The sequence below is a fragment of the Leptodactylus fuscus genome, chromosome 6 (assembly GCF_031893055.1).
Source record: "Leptodactylus fuscus isolate aLepFus1 chromosome 6, aLepFus1.hap2, whole genome shotgun sequence".
Lineage (NCBI taxonomy): Eukaryota > Metazoa > Chordata > Amphibia > Anura > Leptodactylidae > Leptodactylus > Leptodactylus fuscus.
The window spans coordinates 116,642,713-116,661,970 of NC_134270.1; the positions used below are offsets into that span (position 1 = coordinate 116,642,713).

The following is a 19,258-nucleotide window of genomic DNA, read 5'->3' on the forward strand; positions in this document are numbered from 1 at the left end:
TCCGTATAGAAACAAGAGCGCGGTGTCAGATTTGATTCATCTCTAGAGATAACAAGAATCAAATGTTCTGCCCGAAGCCGTAGAATTCTGCATATTCACTCTGCTCTGTTAGGACGAGGTCACACACTGGAGACTGGCACCCAATTATTATATGTCACTTCAATGAATCCAGCTTCAGAATAATTGCACATTTTTGTGCAATTGCAAAAACATGACTGCAAGAAACCACATATACTGGAAGCAAGGTATTTTTATACCCCATTTACTTATAGTTACATAGTGTAAATTTAGCCCCTGCTGGACTACTTTAATGGACTAGTAAAACTTAAGATGTCTTATATGGTGACTACAACACTTTTCTGATTCTCTTTAGATATTTGTATGGTTTTTTTGGGGGAGAGCAACACTGAATTGCCCATGTTTGGAGTTTTCACAACATAGTCAACTTTGTATAATGTGAATTGTGTCTGGCAACAAGTAGTGCTGGTTCTTTCTATAAGTTATTTCGCTTTAGACTGGCAGTCTGAAAATGGCGGTCTAGTGTGAGTTTATACTGCCTATTAGTTGGCTTACTTTGGACCGAAAGTTTAAGAAATATAAGTACTTCCTATGTATTTCCCATTCCTTTTGTAGCCATTCTTGGCTTTAGCTCAGAAACTGCAGCAAAATCTGCAACAAAAAAAGCTGCATTTCACCAACATGGGCCCTTGGTCTAAATGTTTTGGTGCAATCTGGTACATTTTGTTGCGTTGAAGCCACACCCCTACTACCACAAAACCATGTCCATTTTTTAAGCAAGTTATCAAACTTTAACTGAAATTAGATCTGGCAAGTTGCGCTAAAATGTGGTAAATTTTAGGCCAGAGTTGAGTTTTAACCACAATAGTAAGTCTGATCCTATGTATGCTACTATAAGTAATGACTGAGAGGACTACTAAGAGGCTGGCTTTGTGGCCTGTACTATGTGGGTCACACTTTGCACTATTCTTAGTAGTGTCTATATTAAGAATATATCCAGGAATAGTTTACATATTATCATCGGGATATTGTTTCGACAGCTTTTGTTTTTCTATGGTAATTTAAAATGAGGTTGAAAGAAAGAATAAAAGAACAGACGTGAATAATAATATATAGTAATATAGTCCTGATGCATTATTAATATAGCTTTGTGATTGGGCACATGTTTTATCCTGCATTCCTGGTAACCCTGGAATGCCGGGTCGTGTGTTTTTAATATGATGATGTCTATTGTAGTTATAGTTCTGCATTTTCTTACTATTACATAGTGCTGCCTTATCCCGCAGCATAATCCTTATAGACTTGGTTACACATTGAGATTACTATCTAGATTTTATGCCACAGACACACCATGGGGCCAGTTTCTTTATGTCTACAACTGACCTATGTTTCCTTTTATTGTGGGGGAGGAAATTATCTGCCCACATGCACAGTGCACAGTCATAGCACAATGCTCGCCATAATGGTTCCATTATCTCATCTATTCTTAAGCAAGCGGGGAGGTTTAATTAGACCATGCAAATTAATCGCCAGCCATGTACCTGGACAGACTGGGTCTGTCAGAGCGGAGACTTCTCTTATTAGGAAGCTCTCCACCGTGACTTATATGGAAGGGACTGTAAGCAGTGGTGACACCTACTTGATGACTCAAATGCCTATGTGTATCTATGTTAGCAAATATACATTGGAAATTCCAGTCAATTGGATATTGTAGTGTTGTAGTTCATAGACATCCCTGTGTGATTATAGTGATTGGCCTCAATTGTACTTGTCTTGAAGGGGATCTGAGTTTTTCTCAGAAGCTGAAATATCTGTAGGGTCTTGCTGGATAAGCTGTATAAGCTTTCATACATGGTGTCCTATTATTCTATCTGTTGCTAATAGACCGATTATGGCAGCCACACATTTTGTATTTCTCTCTAAGGCAGGGAGCCATGTACAAAACAGTGGAGGCTGCCCCCAACCCATTACAACTACTATTGGTTTTATTACTGGTAATTCTGCCAGGAGTAAGTGTACAATAGCAAACAAATAGCTGAGGGAAGCCCACTTGCACATATAATATATGAGATCTAGGGACAATGGAGATTATGATGCAGCTAAAAGATCCCTGACAGAGAAAAAAGATTGATCAGAGCACGATAAAGAAAACTGCTTGCTGTCTATGACTAACATCCTTTCACTAATAACACAAGTAGCTAGTCAGAAGTAGAAAGACCTTCCTTACTATGAGCTGTGAGAAGCTGCAGACTCCTCTCTGAGCAGCCTATAGGCAGGGAGTGCAGAGCAGAAAATCTGTGTACAAACATGCTGAGCCTCTGAAAAGAGTCCCTTCCCTCTGTACTTTCTGTGTCCTGTCTTTAGATTGTTGGTTTCTAAAGACGCACATTCCCTTGTAACAGGGAGTGAACAAATTAGGAAGGAGGGAGTTACTTGGTGGCAGGAACTGTAGAAAAGTTTTTAATTCAGCATCATTATTTTTAAAATAAAGTACATTACATTTTGGTCCAGAATCACATTCTCTATTAAACTAGACTAAATTGTCTGAAAAGTTAGTGACCATTTAAATGTCTGTTTCATAGGTGAGTTTCTCCATCGAAGCCAAAGTACGAGGCTGTCCTGCGGAGAAGGTGAAGACATTCACTATCAAACCTGTTGGGTTTAAGGACACTCTTACTGTGACTGTACACTTTCATTGTGACTGCAAATGTCAAGAGAATGATGAACCTGATAGCCTTTCCTGTAACAATGGCAATGGCACCCTAAGTTGTGGAGTCTGCCAGTGTCATGCTGGATGGCTGGGACCCCATTGTGAGTGCTCAGAAGAAGAATATGATCCTACCCAACAGGACCGCTGTATCCAAAGTGAAAAGGGTAGCATATGCTCCCGGAGAGGGGAATGTGTTTGTGGCCAGTGTGTGTGTTACAACAACGACTTTGGAAAAGTATGGGGGAAATACTGTGAATGTGATGACTTTTCCTGCCTACGGTTCAAGGGCGAGATGTGCTCAGGTAAGAAATGCAGATTTACTCAACTATGTTTCACAACTGAATATGAGTAACCAAAAGATATGTTATGTAGGAGGAAAGAGGCAAGAAGAACTGTCTACAATGACTGAAGCAACTTTGAACTGTCAAGTACATTAAGTGATTTGTTCAAGGCTTGATCCTTGATATTGATATTAGGGTCATTAGTATCAGTTCAGAGTGACCCGACTAGATTACGGTAAGTAAGAAGAAAGAAAGGAATAGCAGGGGTTTTGGCCAACACTGTATGCTGCTCTAGAGAGGGTTAGTGGCATAGTGTCAAAGTGTGGTCTTGTTGCCGAGAAACTATTTTAGGTTAAGACCCCAAGTAGCGGGCCGCAGTCAAAAAGTGCTGCTGGATAAACCATACAGAAATGCATTGCAGTTTTTCCAGCATTGCTTTTCATAGAAAGTCCAGAGTTTTGCTCTGTGGACTGTCTGCTTCAGTTATTCCTATAGGAATAGATATATGTGACATGCTGTGATTTCCAAAAACGGTTTTGAATATTGCAGCAAGTCCACTGAGGATATTTTTCTGCAATGCATGGATGGGATTAGCCAAAATCCCATCCATTTTGCAGGTGATGTAAAATCGCGATGTCTATCCTATGTGGGTTCCTAGCCTAAAAGTGGTTTTGGTGGCGGACTCCCGTTAAGAACTATGTGAATGAAAGTCCCTTCTTATACACTTTGTTTTATCAATGAATGAGAAGACCCTTGTTATATTCAGTGCTAGTAAACTTGTATAGCCTAGTCCTGCTAGCAGCTAAGAAGTGGATACAGTTGTATTGACTTTAGGCAATACTCTGAACAAAATGCAGCAGCTGGTAGGTTACAGTGTAGCAGTCTGGAAATCAGTCTGGTTAGTCTCAGTTTGTCGAATGAGCTGTAAAGGGAGTAGTAACCTCTTGCTTCTTATCAACGTAATTCGGAAGTGGTGACGTAGTCATATTGTGTAACTCTGTTATGACTCTGTAAATATTAGTAAACATCATACTCATATTGTCTAGGACGTAGGATTTGTTCTAATCTTTATCACATAACACAGTGAGTCTACTCCTGATTCACCACCTCTACCTTTACTATTACCACCCACATTTCCGTAATCGCGGTGTTGTTATAGGTATTTACTGCTGCAGGGATTGAATTCCTGCCACTTGGTTCACTGCTCACCTTCCCGCAACTGCTGATCTATTGTCAGTAGATGACAGATTAACAGCTGACCATGGCTAATCCTCACCTACTAATTTCAGTACATGAGTGATATAGTCAGGAAGTGGATGAGTCGTCTGTGTGTCTATGATTAACTCTGGATGATGAGAAGACTTATTAAGGAGGAAGTACCTGCCTAAAAGTCAAGAAGTCACATTCAAAAAGGTTTCTGTACATATAATCACATAGATGAGGGCCGCTCAGTAAGATTACTTACATGGCTTGTGTGTGTGACAACCTGGGGGTTAAACAGCTTACAGGATCACCAGCTGTGGCTAAGGCCCCATGTGGTGAGCTGCAGTGAAAAAGCGCTGTGGAAAAACCATGGCGGAAACGCATTGCATTTTTTCCCATAGAGCTGTTCACAGTGCACTTTCTGTTTCAATTATACCTTTATGGAAACCTTCTGATGGTTTTGAAAATCGCATTTCTGCTATGGGTATTGTTCTGCAGTGTCACACACAAGCCATGTAAATAATCTTATGTAGCGGCCCTCATCTATGTGATTATATGTACCTTTTTGAATGTGACTTCTTGACTTTTAGGCAGGTACTTCCTCCCTGATAACTCTTCTCATCATCCAGAGTTAATCATAGACACACAGACTACTCCTCCACTTCCTATATATATCATTCATATACTGAAATTAGTAGGTGATCTGTTAGAATCCCATTAACTTTGCAGGGACTATAAAACCATGCTTTTTGCCGCAGCATTTACGCCATGTGGGGCCCCAGCCTTAAGATGTTTAGCACATCCAAGAACTTTAGCTCCACACAAGCAGTTCAGGTGCATTTATCCAAAAATTCACCATGTGAGAAACAAAATTTCAGTGGGTAAAAATGCAAGTCCTGAAAGGTAAAAGCTATAGTCAGAATTTTTACATGTGGTACAGAATTGTAGTCCTTCAGAGATATTCCTAGGACTACTGATTCCAGCTAAAAACATCTTTATTTCTATGAACTTTTGCTGTGTTTTTTGCAGCTAGCTTTCATATGGGGTTGCACGTAATACTGCCTGTTGCCAGAATTATAAACCAATCTGTGATAATATCAGAGATTCTGAAGTGAATACTCATTTCAGCTAGGTGTGTCCGCAGCCCATCTATAACATATATCCCCTGGCTATTTCAAGAATTTGAGGCTTGCACGGACTTGTGTGCATACTGATAGTGATACACAATGTCACAGAATTTCTACGTTAACCTTTCATCCTATAATTCTGCAACATTTAACAAAAGAAATAAAAGGTTTATTTTATAGCCAGTTCATCTATCTGTTTCCCTCACAAGCACTCACAAAAGCATTACAAAGATAGGGGCTTAGCCACACTACACAACATTTGCATTTAGGAGTGTTTTATTAAGTGAGTTAGCAATCCAACATCATCAAATGTAACATTTTCGTCAAAAATATGGACCTTTATTGGACACAGATTGCACCAACTGGTCCACTCCATGTCTGGTAAAGATCTATATTTTGGACCAAAACGTTACATTAGGTGATTTTGATTTGTAATTCTGAATAGTAAATTCCCCCTATGACTGCTATAAAAGTCAAATTGATATGTGCTGCAGAATTTTACAGATTCCATTCATTTCAATGCAGAGCCGCAGATAAGAACCTGATTCATAGTCAGTCTCTATTTAGAAATATAGTATTGAAATGGTTAACTCACCATGCGGCTTTGGAATACTTCGGAGTGTGAGACCCTGGCTTTGGGACTTTGCAAAGCTCAATGAATCATGAAGAAAGAGAAAAGTAGGTATCTTCTACATCCGATTTTCCATAAGACTTAACTTTTATTCCATTTGTCGATTAAAAATTATAAGTTACAGTGTAGAAAAGACAGAAAATACATCGTGGGATAGTCAATAAAAACCGCAGCTCAAAACTGACGCGTTTCGGGTTGCATATGAACCCTTAATCATAGCATGGCTACAAGAAAATATGCTTTTTTTCTTGTAGCCATGCTATGTTTAAGGGTTCATATGCAACCCGAAACGCGTCAGTTTTGAGCTGCGGTTTTTATTGACTATCCCACGATGTATTTTCTGTCTTTTCTACACTGTAACTTATAATTTTTAATCGACAAATGGAATAAAAGTTAAGTCTTATGGAAAATCGGATGTAGAAGATACCTACTTTTCTCTTTCTTCATGATCTATTTAGAAATGCTGAGGACTGATATCATGTGTAACATTGTTGGCACCTCTTCTAATGTGGCTTATGGTGTTTGTGAAATAACGGAAAAGGCTATTTTCTAGTGGAATTTCCTTAGTAAGTGATTATAGGAAAGTGTACAAGGCAAACAAAGCAAGAGGTGGTGTTTTACAGGAATGACCAGACTGAACCCTTTCTAGCAATTCACCAAGTCATGGAAAGCGGCCCTCACTCTTCTCTGTCATCACTGAAGAAAATAAGTCATTCCATGATGCAATATAAAATTTCCTGTTACCCATTGCTTACAATAACTGGTTAACAAATACTTTACTTAGGCCTGGTTCACACCTGTGTTCGGGTTTCCATTCGGGGAGTCAACTTGGAGACCCCCTGAACAGAAACCTATACGCATAAAAAAGCGGTTACCTTAGGAAACCTGTGGACCCTATAGACTATAATGGGGTCCGTGTGGGTTCCTCATGAAAAATGCAGAGAGAAAAGTGCTGCTTGCTGCGCTTTTCAATTCAGATTTTTCATGTGGAGAGGGGAATGGAATCCCCAAACGCAGATGAGAACCGAGCATCACACGACAAAATTACAGGCGCAAAATTACGCGCGGTATATGATCGTAACCCCCATTGAAATCAATGGGATCTTTTTTGAGCGCACAAACTTTGACACACGTATATGTGCCAGATTGCGTGCCAGTTTACGCCGTGTGAATTCAGCCTAATGGTGGTGCCATGTTCCTTACGATGTACTCTGTGGATATTGTTTACTATTTTTCACTGGCCTTCTTTGTGAAAGTAGTATATTATTATATTCAATGACTAATATTAATTGTAGGCCGGAAATAACTAACTTTTACCCTAATTGTGATGTCCTGGGAATTACTGAGAAAGGATATATCATACCAGGAACTGGACAGCTTGAGACAAAAGTCTAGCTTCTATCTAGAACATGAAATCAGACGCTAGTATATGTCATATATACATAAAGCATAGTAAATAGTAATAAAATGAGTTACCAATCAGAAGTGGAATGTATTCACCCCTTTATACTCATCTGTCTGATGCTAAGCACAAGGTAATATCAGAAAGGGGCAGTAAATCCCCAGAAAAATCTGTATGCAAACTTAATACATGTGAAGGTGTGTTAAACATTAGCAAACATAAACCCATGTTTCTTAATAAGACAGAAGGTGCTTTACGTTGTTGTCATAGATTCACATGTAAATAAATAACTGCCTGCCACTTCCAGCCAATACATTAGCACAGCCTCAGTATAACCAGCCACTTGCCATAAAAATGTGCCAAATGCTATACAGTATAAGGAATGTTTATAGATGGTGGAGCAGAGCAAACCTCCTGATAACACGGAGGGTAAAGTTCAGTTTTATCTTCATTATTTCATGTTTTAGCAGAACTGTTATTAAATAGTGGAGTCGTGCCAGCTGTTTCTGAACAGGTCTACACTGTATCCTGTGAGCGTACGTAGTGAAATAGTGGCAGGGAGTGACACTAAATGGAATACTAAGTATAGTTATAGGGAGAGGTTATATGGAGGAATAGGAGGAGATATAGAGGTTATATGGAGTAATAGGAGGAGATATAGGGAGAGGGTATATGGAGTAATAGGAGGAGATATAGAGGTTATATGGAGTAATAGGAGGAGATATAGGGAGAGGGTATATGGAGTAATAGGAGGAGATATAGGGAGAGGTTATATGGAGTAATAGGAGGAGATATAGAGGTTATATGGAATAATAGGAAGAGATATAGGGAGAGGTTATATGGAGGAAAAGGAGGCGATATAGGGAGAGGTTATATGGAGTAATAGGAGGAGATGTAGGGAGAGGTTATATGGAGTAATAGGAGGAGATATAGAGAGAGGTTATATGGAGTAATAGGAGGAGATATAGGGAGAGGTTATATGGAGGAAAAGGAGGAGATATAGGGAGAGGTTATATGGAGTAATAGGAGGAGATATAGGGAGAGGTTATATGGAGTAATAGGAGATATAGGTAGAGGTTATATGGAGTAATAGGAGGAGATATAGGGAGAGGGTATATGGAGTAATAGGAGGAGATATAGGGAGAGGTTATATGGAGTAATAGGAGGAGATATAGGGAGAGGTCATATGGAGTAATAGGAGGAGGTATAGGGAGATGTTATATGGAGTAATAGGAGGAGATATAGGGAGAGGATATATGGAGTAATAGGAGGAGATATAGGGAGAGGTTATATGGAGTAATAGGGGGAGGTACAGGGAGAGGTTATATGGAGTAATAGGAGGAGGTATAGGGAGAGGTTATGTGGAGTAATAGGAGGAGATATAGTAAGAGGGTATATGGAGTAATAGGAGGTTATATAGGGAGAGGTTATATGGAGTAATAGGAGATATAGGGAGAGGTTATATGGAGTAATAGGAGATATAGGGGAGGTTATATGGAGTAATAGGAAGAGATATAGGGAGAGGTTATATGGTGTAATAGGAGGAGATATAGGGAAAGGTTATATGGAGTAATAGGAGGAGATATAGGGAGAGGTTATATGGAGTAATAGGGGGAGATATAGGGAGAGGTTATATGGAGTAATAGGAGGAGATATAGGGAAAGGTTATATGGAGTAATAGGAGGAGATATAGGGAGAGGGTATATAGAGTAATAGGAGGAGATATAGGGAGAGGTTATATGGAGTAATAGGAGGAGATATAGGGAGATGTTATATGGTGTAACGGGGAGATATAGGGAGAGGTTATATGGAGTAATAGGGGGAGATATAGGGAGAGGTTATATGGAGTAATAGGATGAGATATAGGGAGAGATTATATGGAGTAATAGGAGGAGATATAGAGAGAAGTTACATGGAGTAATAGGGGGGAGATAAAGGGAGAGGTTATATGGAGTAATAGGAGGAGATATAGGGAGAGGTTATATGGAGTAATAGGAGGAGATATAGGGAGAGGTTATATGGAGTAATAGGAGATATAGGGAGAGGTTATATGGAGTAATAGGAGGAGATATACGGAGAGGTTATATGGAGTAATAGGAGGAGATATAGGGAAAGGTTATATGGAATAATAGGAAGAGATATAGGGAGAGGTTATATGGAGTAATAGGATGAGATATAGGGAGAGGTTATATGGAGTAATAGGGGGAGATATAGGGAGAGGTTATATGGAATAATAGGAAGAGATATAGGGAGAGGTTATATGGAGTAATAGGATGAGATATAGGGAGAGGTTATATGGAGTAATAGGAGGAGATATAGAGAGATGTTATATGGAGTAATAGGAGGAGATATAGGGAGAGGATATATGGAGTAATAGGAGGAGATATAGGGAGAGGTTATATGGAGTAATAGGGGGAGGTACAGGGAGAGGTTATATGGAGTAATAGGAGGAGGTATAGGGAGAGGTTATGTGGAGTAATAGGAGGAGATATAGTAAGAGGGTATATGGAGTAATAGGAGGTTATATAGGGAGAGGTTATATGGAGTAATAGGAGATATAGGGAGAGGTTATATGGAGTAATAGGAGATATAGGGGAGGTTATATGGAGTAATAGGAAGAGATATAGGGAGAGGTTATATGGTGTAATAGGAGGAGATATAGGGAAAGGTTATATGGAGTAATAGGAGGAGATATAGGGAGAGGTTATATGGAGTAATAGGGGGAGATATAGGGAGAGGTTATATGGAGTAATAGGAGGAGATATAGGGAAAGGTTATATGGAGTAATAGGAGGAGATATAGGGAGAGGGTATATAGAGTAATAGGAGGAGATATAGGGAGAGGTTATATGGAGTAATAGGAGGAGATATAGGGAGATGTTATATGGTGTAACGGGGAGATATAGGGAGAGGTTATATGGAGTAATAGGGGGAGATATAGGGAGAGGTTATATGGAGTAATAGGATGAGATATAGGGAGAGATTATATGGAGTAATAGGAGGAGATATAGAGAGAAGTTACATGGAGTAATAGGGGGAGATAAAGGGAGAGGTTATATGGAGTAATAGGAGGAGATATAGGGAGAGGTTATATGGAGTAATAGGAGGAGATATAGGGAGAGGTTATATGGAGTAATAGGAGATATAGGGAGAGGTTATATGGAGTAATAGGAGGAGATATACGGAGAGGTTATATGGAGTAATAGGAGGAGATATAGGGAAAGGTTATATGGAATAATAGGAAGAGATATAGGGAGAGGTTATATGGAGTAATAGGGGGAGATATAGGGAGAGGTTATATGGAATAATAGGAAGAGATATAGGGAGAGGTTATATGGAGTAATAGGATGAGATATAGGGAGAGGTTATATGGAGTAATAGGAGGAGATATAGAGAGATGTTATATGGAGTAATAGGAGGAGATATAGGGAGAGGATATATGGAGTAATAGGAGGAGATATAGGGAGAGGTTATATGGAGTAATAGGGGGAGGTACAGGGAGAGGTTATATGGAGTAATAGGAGGAGATATAGGGAGAGGTTATATGGAGTAATAGGAGGAGATATAGGGAGAGGTTATATGGAGTAATAGGAGGAGATATAGGGAGAGGTTATATGGAGTAATAGGAGGAGGTATAGGGAGAGGTTATGTGGAGTAATAGGAGGAGATATAGTAAGAGGGTATATGGAGTAATAGGAGGTTATATAGGGAGAGGTTATATGGAGTAATAGGAGGTTATATAGGGAGAGGTTATATGGAGTAATAGGAGATATAGGGGAGGTTATATGGAGTAATAGGAAGAGATATAGGGAGAGGTTATATGGTGTAATAGGAGGAGATATAGGGAAAGGTTATATGGAGTAATAGGAGGAGATATAGGGAGAGGTTATATGGAGTAATAGGGGGAGATATAGGGAGAGGTTATATGGAGTAATAGGAGGAGATATAGGGAAAGGTTATATGGAGTAATAGGAGGAGATATAGGGAGAGGGTATATAGAGTAATAGGAGGAGATATAGGGAGAGGTTATATGGAGTAATAGGAGGAGATATAGGGAGATGTTATATGGTGTAACAGGGGGAGATATAGGGAGAGGTTATATGGAGTAATAGGGGGAGATATAGGGAGAGGTTATATGGAGTAATAGGATGAGATATAGGGAGAGATTATATGGAGTAATAGGAGGAGATATAGAGAGAAGTTACATGGAGTAATAGGGGGAGATAAAGGGAGAGGTTATATGGAGTAATAGGAGGAGATATAGGGAGAGATTATATGGAATAATAGGAGGAGATATAGGGAGAGGTTATATGGAGTAATAGGAGGAGATATAGAGAGATGTTATATGGAGTAATAGGAGGAGAAATAGGGAAAGGTTATATGGAATAATAGGAAGAGATATAGGGAGAGGTTATATGGAGTAATAGGGGGAGATATAGGGAGAGGTTATATGGAGTAATAGGGGGAGATATAGGGAGAGGTTATATGCAGTAATAGGATGAGATATAGGGAGAGGTTATATGGAGTAATAGGAGGAGATATAGGGAGAGGTTATATGGAGTAATAGGAGGAGATATAGGGAGAGGTTATATGGAGTAATAGGAGGAGATATAGGGAGAGGTTATATGGAGTAATAGGAGGAGATATAGAGAGATGTTATATGGAGTAATAGGAGGAGAAATAGGGAAAGGTTATATGGAATAATAGGAAGAGATATAGGGAGAGGTTATATGGAGTAATAGGGGGGTATATAGGGAGAGGTTATATGGAGTAATAGGAGGGGATATAGGGAGAGGTTATATGGAGTAATAGGAGGAGATATAGGGAGAGATTATATGGAGTAATAGGAGGAGATATAGGGAGAGGTTATATGGAGTAATAGGAGGAGGTATAGGGAGAGGTTATATGGAGTAATAGGAGGAGATATAGGGAGAGGTTATATGGAGTAAAGGGGGAGTTATAGGGAGAGGTTATATGGAGTAAAAAAAAAAAGTTGGTATCACGGGGGAGTCTACCGTAAGTCCCTCCCTAATTTTAGATGTTATAACATTATCCTCAACAGCTCGGTTCAAAATTACATCAAGTTGATTCTTAAAAAGAGACAAAGGATTCTCAGTTAGTTTCCGATAACAAGTTGTATTATTCAACTGCCGAAATGCCTCTTTTTCATACAACTGTGTCGGCCAGACCACAACATTCCCCCCCTTATCTGCTGGTTTAATAACCACGTCTCTAAGAGTTTTTAATTCCCGAAGAGCTTGTCTTTGTTTATAATTCAAATTCGAATTCTCTGTTTTAGTGGATAAAGATGCAAAATCCTTACTGACCAATCGGAAAAATATATCCACCTGTGGACATAATGAAAAAGGGGGGAAATGTTGTGATCGGCGACACAGATGATGAGGCAATCCTGATCTCTCTGATCCTGTTTGTTCTTCTAATAAATCCATCAGATCTTGTAAAGCCTGTCTCTCTCTAATGTCTCCCAGATTTTCTATGCAGTCATCCTTAGAGAAATATTTCTTAAACATAATTCTGCGGAGAAAAAGAGCCAAATCTTTAACTGCCTCAAAATAATTGAAACCAGCTGTTGGTGAAAATGACAATCCCTTGCTCAACACCTCAATTTGATGTTTGGTTAGAACATATGAGGATAAATTATTACCTTTAAGTCCTTTTGAAGCGTTTTCCTCTCTGGACTGTCCCTCTGGTTTTCCTTTTTGTTGATAATGGGGTAAGAGGGGGGTCTACCCTTCCTGAGGTACCTGGTTTGTCTAAAAAACCGGAACATGTTCCGTCCAAAGATGTCAAGGAGGCCAAGGAGGAGGATCTAGAACGAGAATCCCTTTTATCTTGTTTTTGATGCCACCGGTACACACGACCGGATTCAAAATCCTTGAAATCTCTTTGAAACTTTTTGGCTTTAAAATCTTGAATATTTTTCTCCCACTTTGCTAAATCCTCATCCAATGTTTTGTCAAACGCCTCTACCTCCTCCTGAGACAAAGATTGTTGAATTTTTTCTCTCAAAGTGTCAATTTCTTTCTCAAGAGAGTCAAGTTGTTTTCTATCTGCTCCAATGAGTAACTCTATCAATGTTCGAGAACACTTAGTAAGTGTATCTTCCCACCTACTAGAGAAGGACACGTCTTCACTGTCAAAAGTAGGGAAGATTTGGACACGCAGACCCCTGGGTATAATATTCTTAGATAAGTAATTTTCCAGGGCCGCTTTATTCCACCAAATTTTAATACGTTTTCTTAAAAGATCACGTATCTTCAGCTTAAGGTCCTTAATATTACTGGGTTCGGTATCAACCACTGCAGTCCCCCCAAAAACAGTACCAATACGGGAGATCCAACCCTTGTCCCGTTTTTTATAATCCATAAATGCTGGGGGTACTTCTGAAAATACAGATATAACAAAAATATTAATCAAACACCAAAAGAATTTTGTACCCAAAATTTTTCTTTGCTAAACAGTCCTGAGAACCAATTTCAAATGTACAAACAAAAAAACACAGAACCAAATAAAGTAACATAAAAGTTCAAAAATTTTTATTAAATACTCCAAAAAATAAATAAAAGAAACATATAAGACACTGGAGGACAACAGAGGAGGATCCACCTAGATGTTTATAGGTGGACAAATACCGCAACCCTCCCACAAATGACTAGCTGGGAGTAACCCCAAAAAAATGACACAATATATATAGAAACCCCAACACTTATAAGTAATAATGGAGAAATGTCCATACATACACTGTCTTAGAGAAATAACATTCAGATGGTATCCTACATCCACAATATAATATGGTGACTAGTCTGAATAACAAATAATGTTTGCCACGGCATTATATATATGCCGAAAGGATCAGACAAAGATAACACTGATAAGAAAAAAGGGAATATAGGGAGAGGTTATATGGAGTAAAGGGGGAGTTATAGGGAGAGGTTATATGGAGTAAAGGGGGAGATATAGGGAGAGGTTATATGGAGTAATAGGAGGAGATATCGGGAGAGGTTATATGGAGTAATAGTAGGAGATATAGGGAGAGGATATATGGGGTAATAGGATGAGATATAGGGAGAGGTTATATGGAATAATAGGAGGAGATATAGGGAGAGGTTATATGGAGTAATAGGGGGAGATATAGGGAGAGGTTATATGGAGTAATAGGGGGAGATATAGGGAGAGGTTATATGGAGTAATAGGAGGAGATATAGGGAGAGGTTATATGGAGTAATAGGGGGAGATATAGGGAGAGGTTATATGGAGTAATAGGAGGAGATATAGGGAGAGGGTATATGGAGTAATAGTAGGAGATATAGGGAGAGGATATATGGGGTAATAGGAGGAGATATAGGGAGAGGTTATATGGAGTAATAGGAGGAGATATAGAGAGATGTTATATGGAGTAATAGGAGGAGATATAGGGAAAGGTTATATGGAATAATAGGAAGAGATATAGGGAGAGGTTATATGGAGTAATAGGGGGAGATATAGGGAGAGGTTATATGGAGTAATAGGGGGAGATATAGGGAGAAGTTATATGGAGTAATAGGGGGAGATATAGGGAGAGGTTATATGGAGTAATAGGAGGAGATATAGGGAGAGGGTATATGGAGTAATAGTAGGAGATATAGGGAGAGGATATATGGGGTAATAGGAGGAGATATAGGGAGAGGTTATATGGAGTAATAGGAGGAGATATAGAGAGATGTTATATGGAGTAATAGGAGGAGATATAGGGAAAGGTTATATGGAATAATAGGAAGAGATATAGGGAGAGGTTATATGGAGTAATAGGAGGAGATATAGGGGAGATTACATGGAGTAATAGGAGGAGATCTAGGGAGATATATGGAGTAATAAGAGAAGAAATAGGGTGAGGTTTTATGGATTACTAGGTGGAGGTTATAGAACAAACAATGGACAATTGAGATGTTAGGGGAATTTACAAACTAGGAATAATAGAATGAGTACAGGACAAGAGTATAATTTTGGTTTCTCAACAGGATACATTAGGCAGACTGTGTGGGATAAGTGGGCATGCTAAACCACTGAAATGGTAGTTTTGCAGTTTTATAAACATTACATATCTGCTCCTATTGCCAGAATTCATGTGACAGCGTTTGCTGTACAGATTATTGTGCCCCGGTCAAAACATCTCTGTTCGCTTGTATATAGTTTTCAGTGTTTTTACATTGGTATACCAAAATGATGCAATATGTACATTGCTATAACTTCTGTGATCTCAATTTCTATTTCACACAATGCAGAATGTCATGTTTGGGTGGAGGAATGATCTGCCTGGTATCGGTCATCAAAAATACCTATCAAAAGAAGTAAACACGTAAAATGTGATAACACCACCTCTGTCCTACCCTAATAATTCTAGATCTGACATATGTCGTAATTCTGCATATGTAGTAATGAAGTTGTTATAGAAAGGGTTTTTCTGACTCATATTTTTGTTATTTAAAGGGGTTGTCCAGGCTAACTTGTTTTCTGATATGAGGCCAGGGAAGGTGAAAAAACAAACAAAAAAACCCCCAATACTTATCTGTCCCCAGTACTCCGTTGTTTCCCACTGTGGTTCGTTGCTGCTCTGGTGTCTTGTTTTGGCAGAAGTCCCTGCTGCACGTGACCACTGAGACCTAAGTAAAGGACCTGGGACGTAACTCACATACATCACCTGTGAAGTCCCAGTTCCTTTAGGGTTCATTCACACGGAGGAAAATGGTGAGGAATTTGGTGTGGAATTTAGCGCTGAAATTCCACACCAAATTCCTCACCATTTTTCTCCATGTGAATGGACCCTTAGGGTCAGTGCACACAGACTTGTTTGGCGCTGATTTTGATGGCTGAATCCACCTCAAAATCAGTATATGATAGTATGTTTTGTTTTACCTTCCCCTTCATCTTATCAAAAAACAGGTTATCTTGGACAACTCATGGACCATACACATAGCAAACCACTATTCACCTCTCTCTGGCCCTTCATTTCCAGAGGCAGCAGTTCCATTCATCTTTATATAGGTTCCCTTGTTGTTTGTGCCAGGTGACTGACCAATGGTGTCAACAGTTACCTCCTCACATTCAGCAAGTCACAACAGTCTTGTTCCATTTGTGAAGAGGCCACCGTTGCAGGCTATAATTGGCTGCAGCAATCACCTTGCACAATTGGGATATCACTGGGATATCACAATACAGACCAAACGTTTAGACACACCTTCTCATTCAAAGAGTTTACTGTATTTTCATGACTATGAAAATTGTAGATTCACACTGAAGGCATCAAAACTATGATTTAACACATGTGGAATTATATACTTAACAAAAAAGTGTGAAACAACTGAAAATGAGTCTTATATTCTAGGTTCTTCAAAGTAGCCAACTTTTGCTTTGATTCCTGCTTTGCACACTCTTGGCATTCTCTTGATGAGCTTCAAGAGGTAGTCACCAGAAATGGTTTTCACGTCACAGGTGTGCCCTGTCAGGTTTAATAAGTGGGATTTCTTGCCTTATAAATAGGGTTGGGACCATCAGTTGTGTTGTGGAGAAGTCAGGTGGATACACAGCTGATAGTCCTAGTGAATAGACTATTAGAATTTGTATTATGGCAAGAAAAAAGCAGCTAAGTAAAGAAAAACGAGTGGCCATCATTACTTTAAGAAAAGAAGGTCAGTCAGTCCAAAAAATTGGGAAAACTTTGAAAGTGTCCCCAAGTGCAGTTCCAAAAACCATCAAGTGCTATAAAGAAACTGGCTCACATAAGGACCGCCCCAGGAAATGAAGACCAAGAGTCACCTCTGCTGCGGAGGATAAGTTCATCAGAGTCACCAGCCTCAGAAATCAATGGTTAACAGCAGCTCAGATTAGAGACCAGGTCAATGCCACATAGAGTTCTAGCAACAGACACATCTCTACAACAACTGTTAAGAGGAGACTTTGTGCAGCAGGCCTTCATGGTAAAATAGCTGCTAGAAAACCACTGCTAAGGACAGGCAACAAGCAGAAGAGACTTGTTTGGGCTAAAGAACACAAGGAAAGGACATTAGACCAGTGGAAATCTGTGCTTTGGTCTGATGAGTCCAAATTTGAGACCTTTGGTTCTAACCACCGTGTCTTTGTGCGATGCAGAAAAGGTGAACAGATGGACTCTACATGCCTGGTTCCCACCGTGACGCATGGAGGAGGAGGTGTGATGGTGTGAGGGTGCTTTGCTGGTGACACTGTTGGCAAAATTGAAGGCATACTGAACCTGCATGGCTACCACAGCATCTTGCAACGGCATGCTATTCCATCCGGTTTGCGTTTAGTTGGACCATCATTTATTTTTCAACAGGACAATGACCCCAAACACACCTCCAGGCTGTGTAAGGCCTATATGACCAAGAAGGAGAGTGATGGGGTGCTACGCCAGATGACCTGGCCTTCACAGTCACCAGACCTGAATCCAATCGAGATGGTTTGGGGGTGAGCTGGACCACAGAGTGAAGGCAAAAGGGCCAACAAGTGCTAAGTATCTCTGGGAACTCCTTCAAGACTGTTGGAAGACCATTTCCGGTGACTACCTCTTGAAGCTCATCAAGAGAATGCCAAGAGTGTGCAAAGCAGTAATCAAAGCAAAAAGTGGCTACTTTGAAGAACCTAGAATATAAGACACATTTTCAGTTGTTTCACACTTTTTTTGTTAAGTATATAATTCCACATGTGTCAATTCCTAGTTTTGATGCCTTCAGTGTGAATCCACAATTTTCATAGTCATGAAAATACAGAAAACTCTTTGAATGAGAATGTGTGTCCAAACTTTCCGTCTGTACTGTAAGCTGCAGACCTGTATATAGACGAAAGGAGCTGCTGTTGCTGGAATTGGGGCGCCTGGGTGAGTACTGGATTGTTATGTTTATGGCCTCACTAGCAGCGCTATTAATAATAAAAATGAGTTGGACAAAACCTTTAAGCAAATGCATGTGCCATCCACTTATCCTTAAAGGTGATACTTTTCACACACATGCAAGCCACCCAAAAAATGTCAAATGGCATGTACATTTGGAAGTCATTTTATTGCAGTGGTTATGTGATGTCTGTCATGTCTCACCCTTTGTTTAAGTACTGTACAGTCTTCATTCCATAAACTGGTATCTGATATAGGCTTGTGTATCTTCTTATCCATTTTCTAGGACACGGACAGTGTAACTGTGGGGATTGCATCTGCGAATCTGACTGGACAGGAGACTATTGTAACTGCACAACCCGCACAGACATGTGTATGTCCAGCAGTGGACTCCTATGCAGTGGAAGAGGACAGTGTGTTTGTGGGAAGTGTGACTGCACCCAGCCTGGTTCATATGGAGACACATGTGAAAAATGTCCAACTTGTCCAGATGCCTGTACCTTTAAAAAGTGATTGTAATTCCATGCACAGTCTTTGTTTGCAATGTATATAACTCCCTATAGTAACATTCTTCTCCTTATCAATGTACAATCTCACTCATATACACATATAAATCACAAATGAGCTCCTCCAGGAGAGAAACAGAAAAAAATAGTGTTCATGGCAAATATCACACTTAGGACTAGTACACTTTTATGTATTAGTTATATTTTATATTGTGGTTACAAGGTTCAACCTTGAACCCATTTTGTTTGTTTGTTTTTTCTAAAAAAGATAAGTATTTTATGTTGATTCATTTCAGAATATTTGTATAGAATGATTAGGTCTCTGTTTTTCTGATATAAATCTTTAAATCTCACGTATATTGATAGAATTAGAGAGTAAACATAATAAACTTTTGTCCACCTACATCCACCATAGTGTCTACAATAAGACTCATAGGTGCCTCTAGTGGTGGGTGCAGGCAAGCCAATTTTTATCAAT

The 19,258-nt window shown here is 39.4% G+C and overlaps 1 protein-coding gene across 1 annotated transcript in view; it reads left to right on the plus strand.

Annotated features, from left to right (window-relative positions):
- ITGB3 (integrin subunit beta 3) overlaps window positions 1-19,258 on the plus strand; it is a 55,311-nt gene that overhangs the window by 22,234 nt on the left and 13,819 nt on the right. Inside the window, exons 10-11 of the mRNA XM_075277139.1 lie at window positions 2,601-3,030; window positions 18,561-18,783. Coding sequence (XP_075133240.1) covers window positions 2,601-3,030; window positions 18,561-18,783 — 653 coding nt within the window. The remainder of the gene's footprint in view (window positions 1-2,600; window positions 3,031-18,560; window positions 18,784-19,258) is intronic.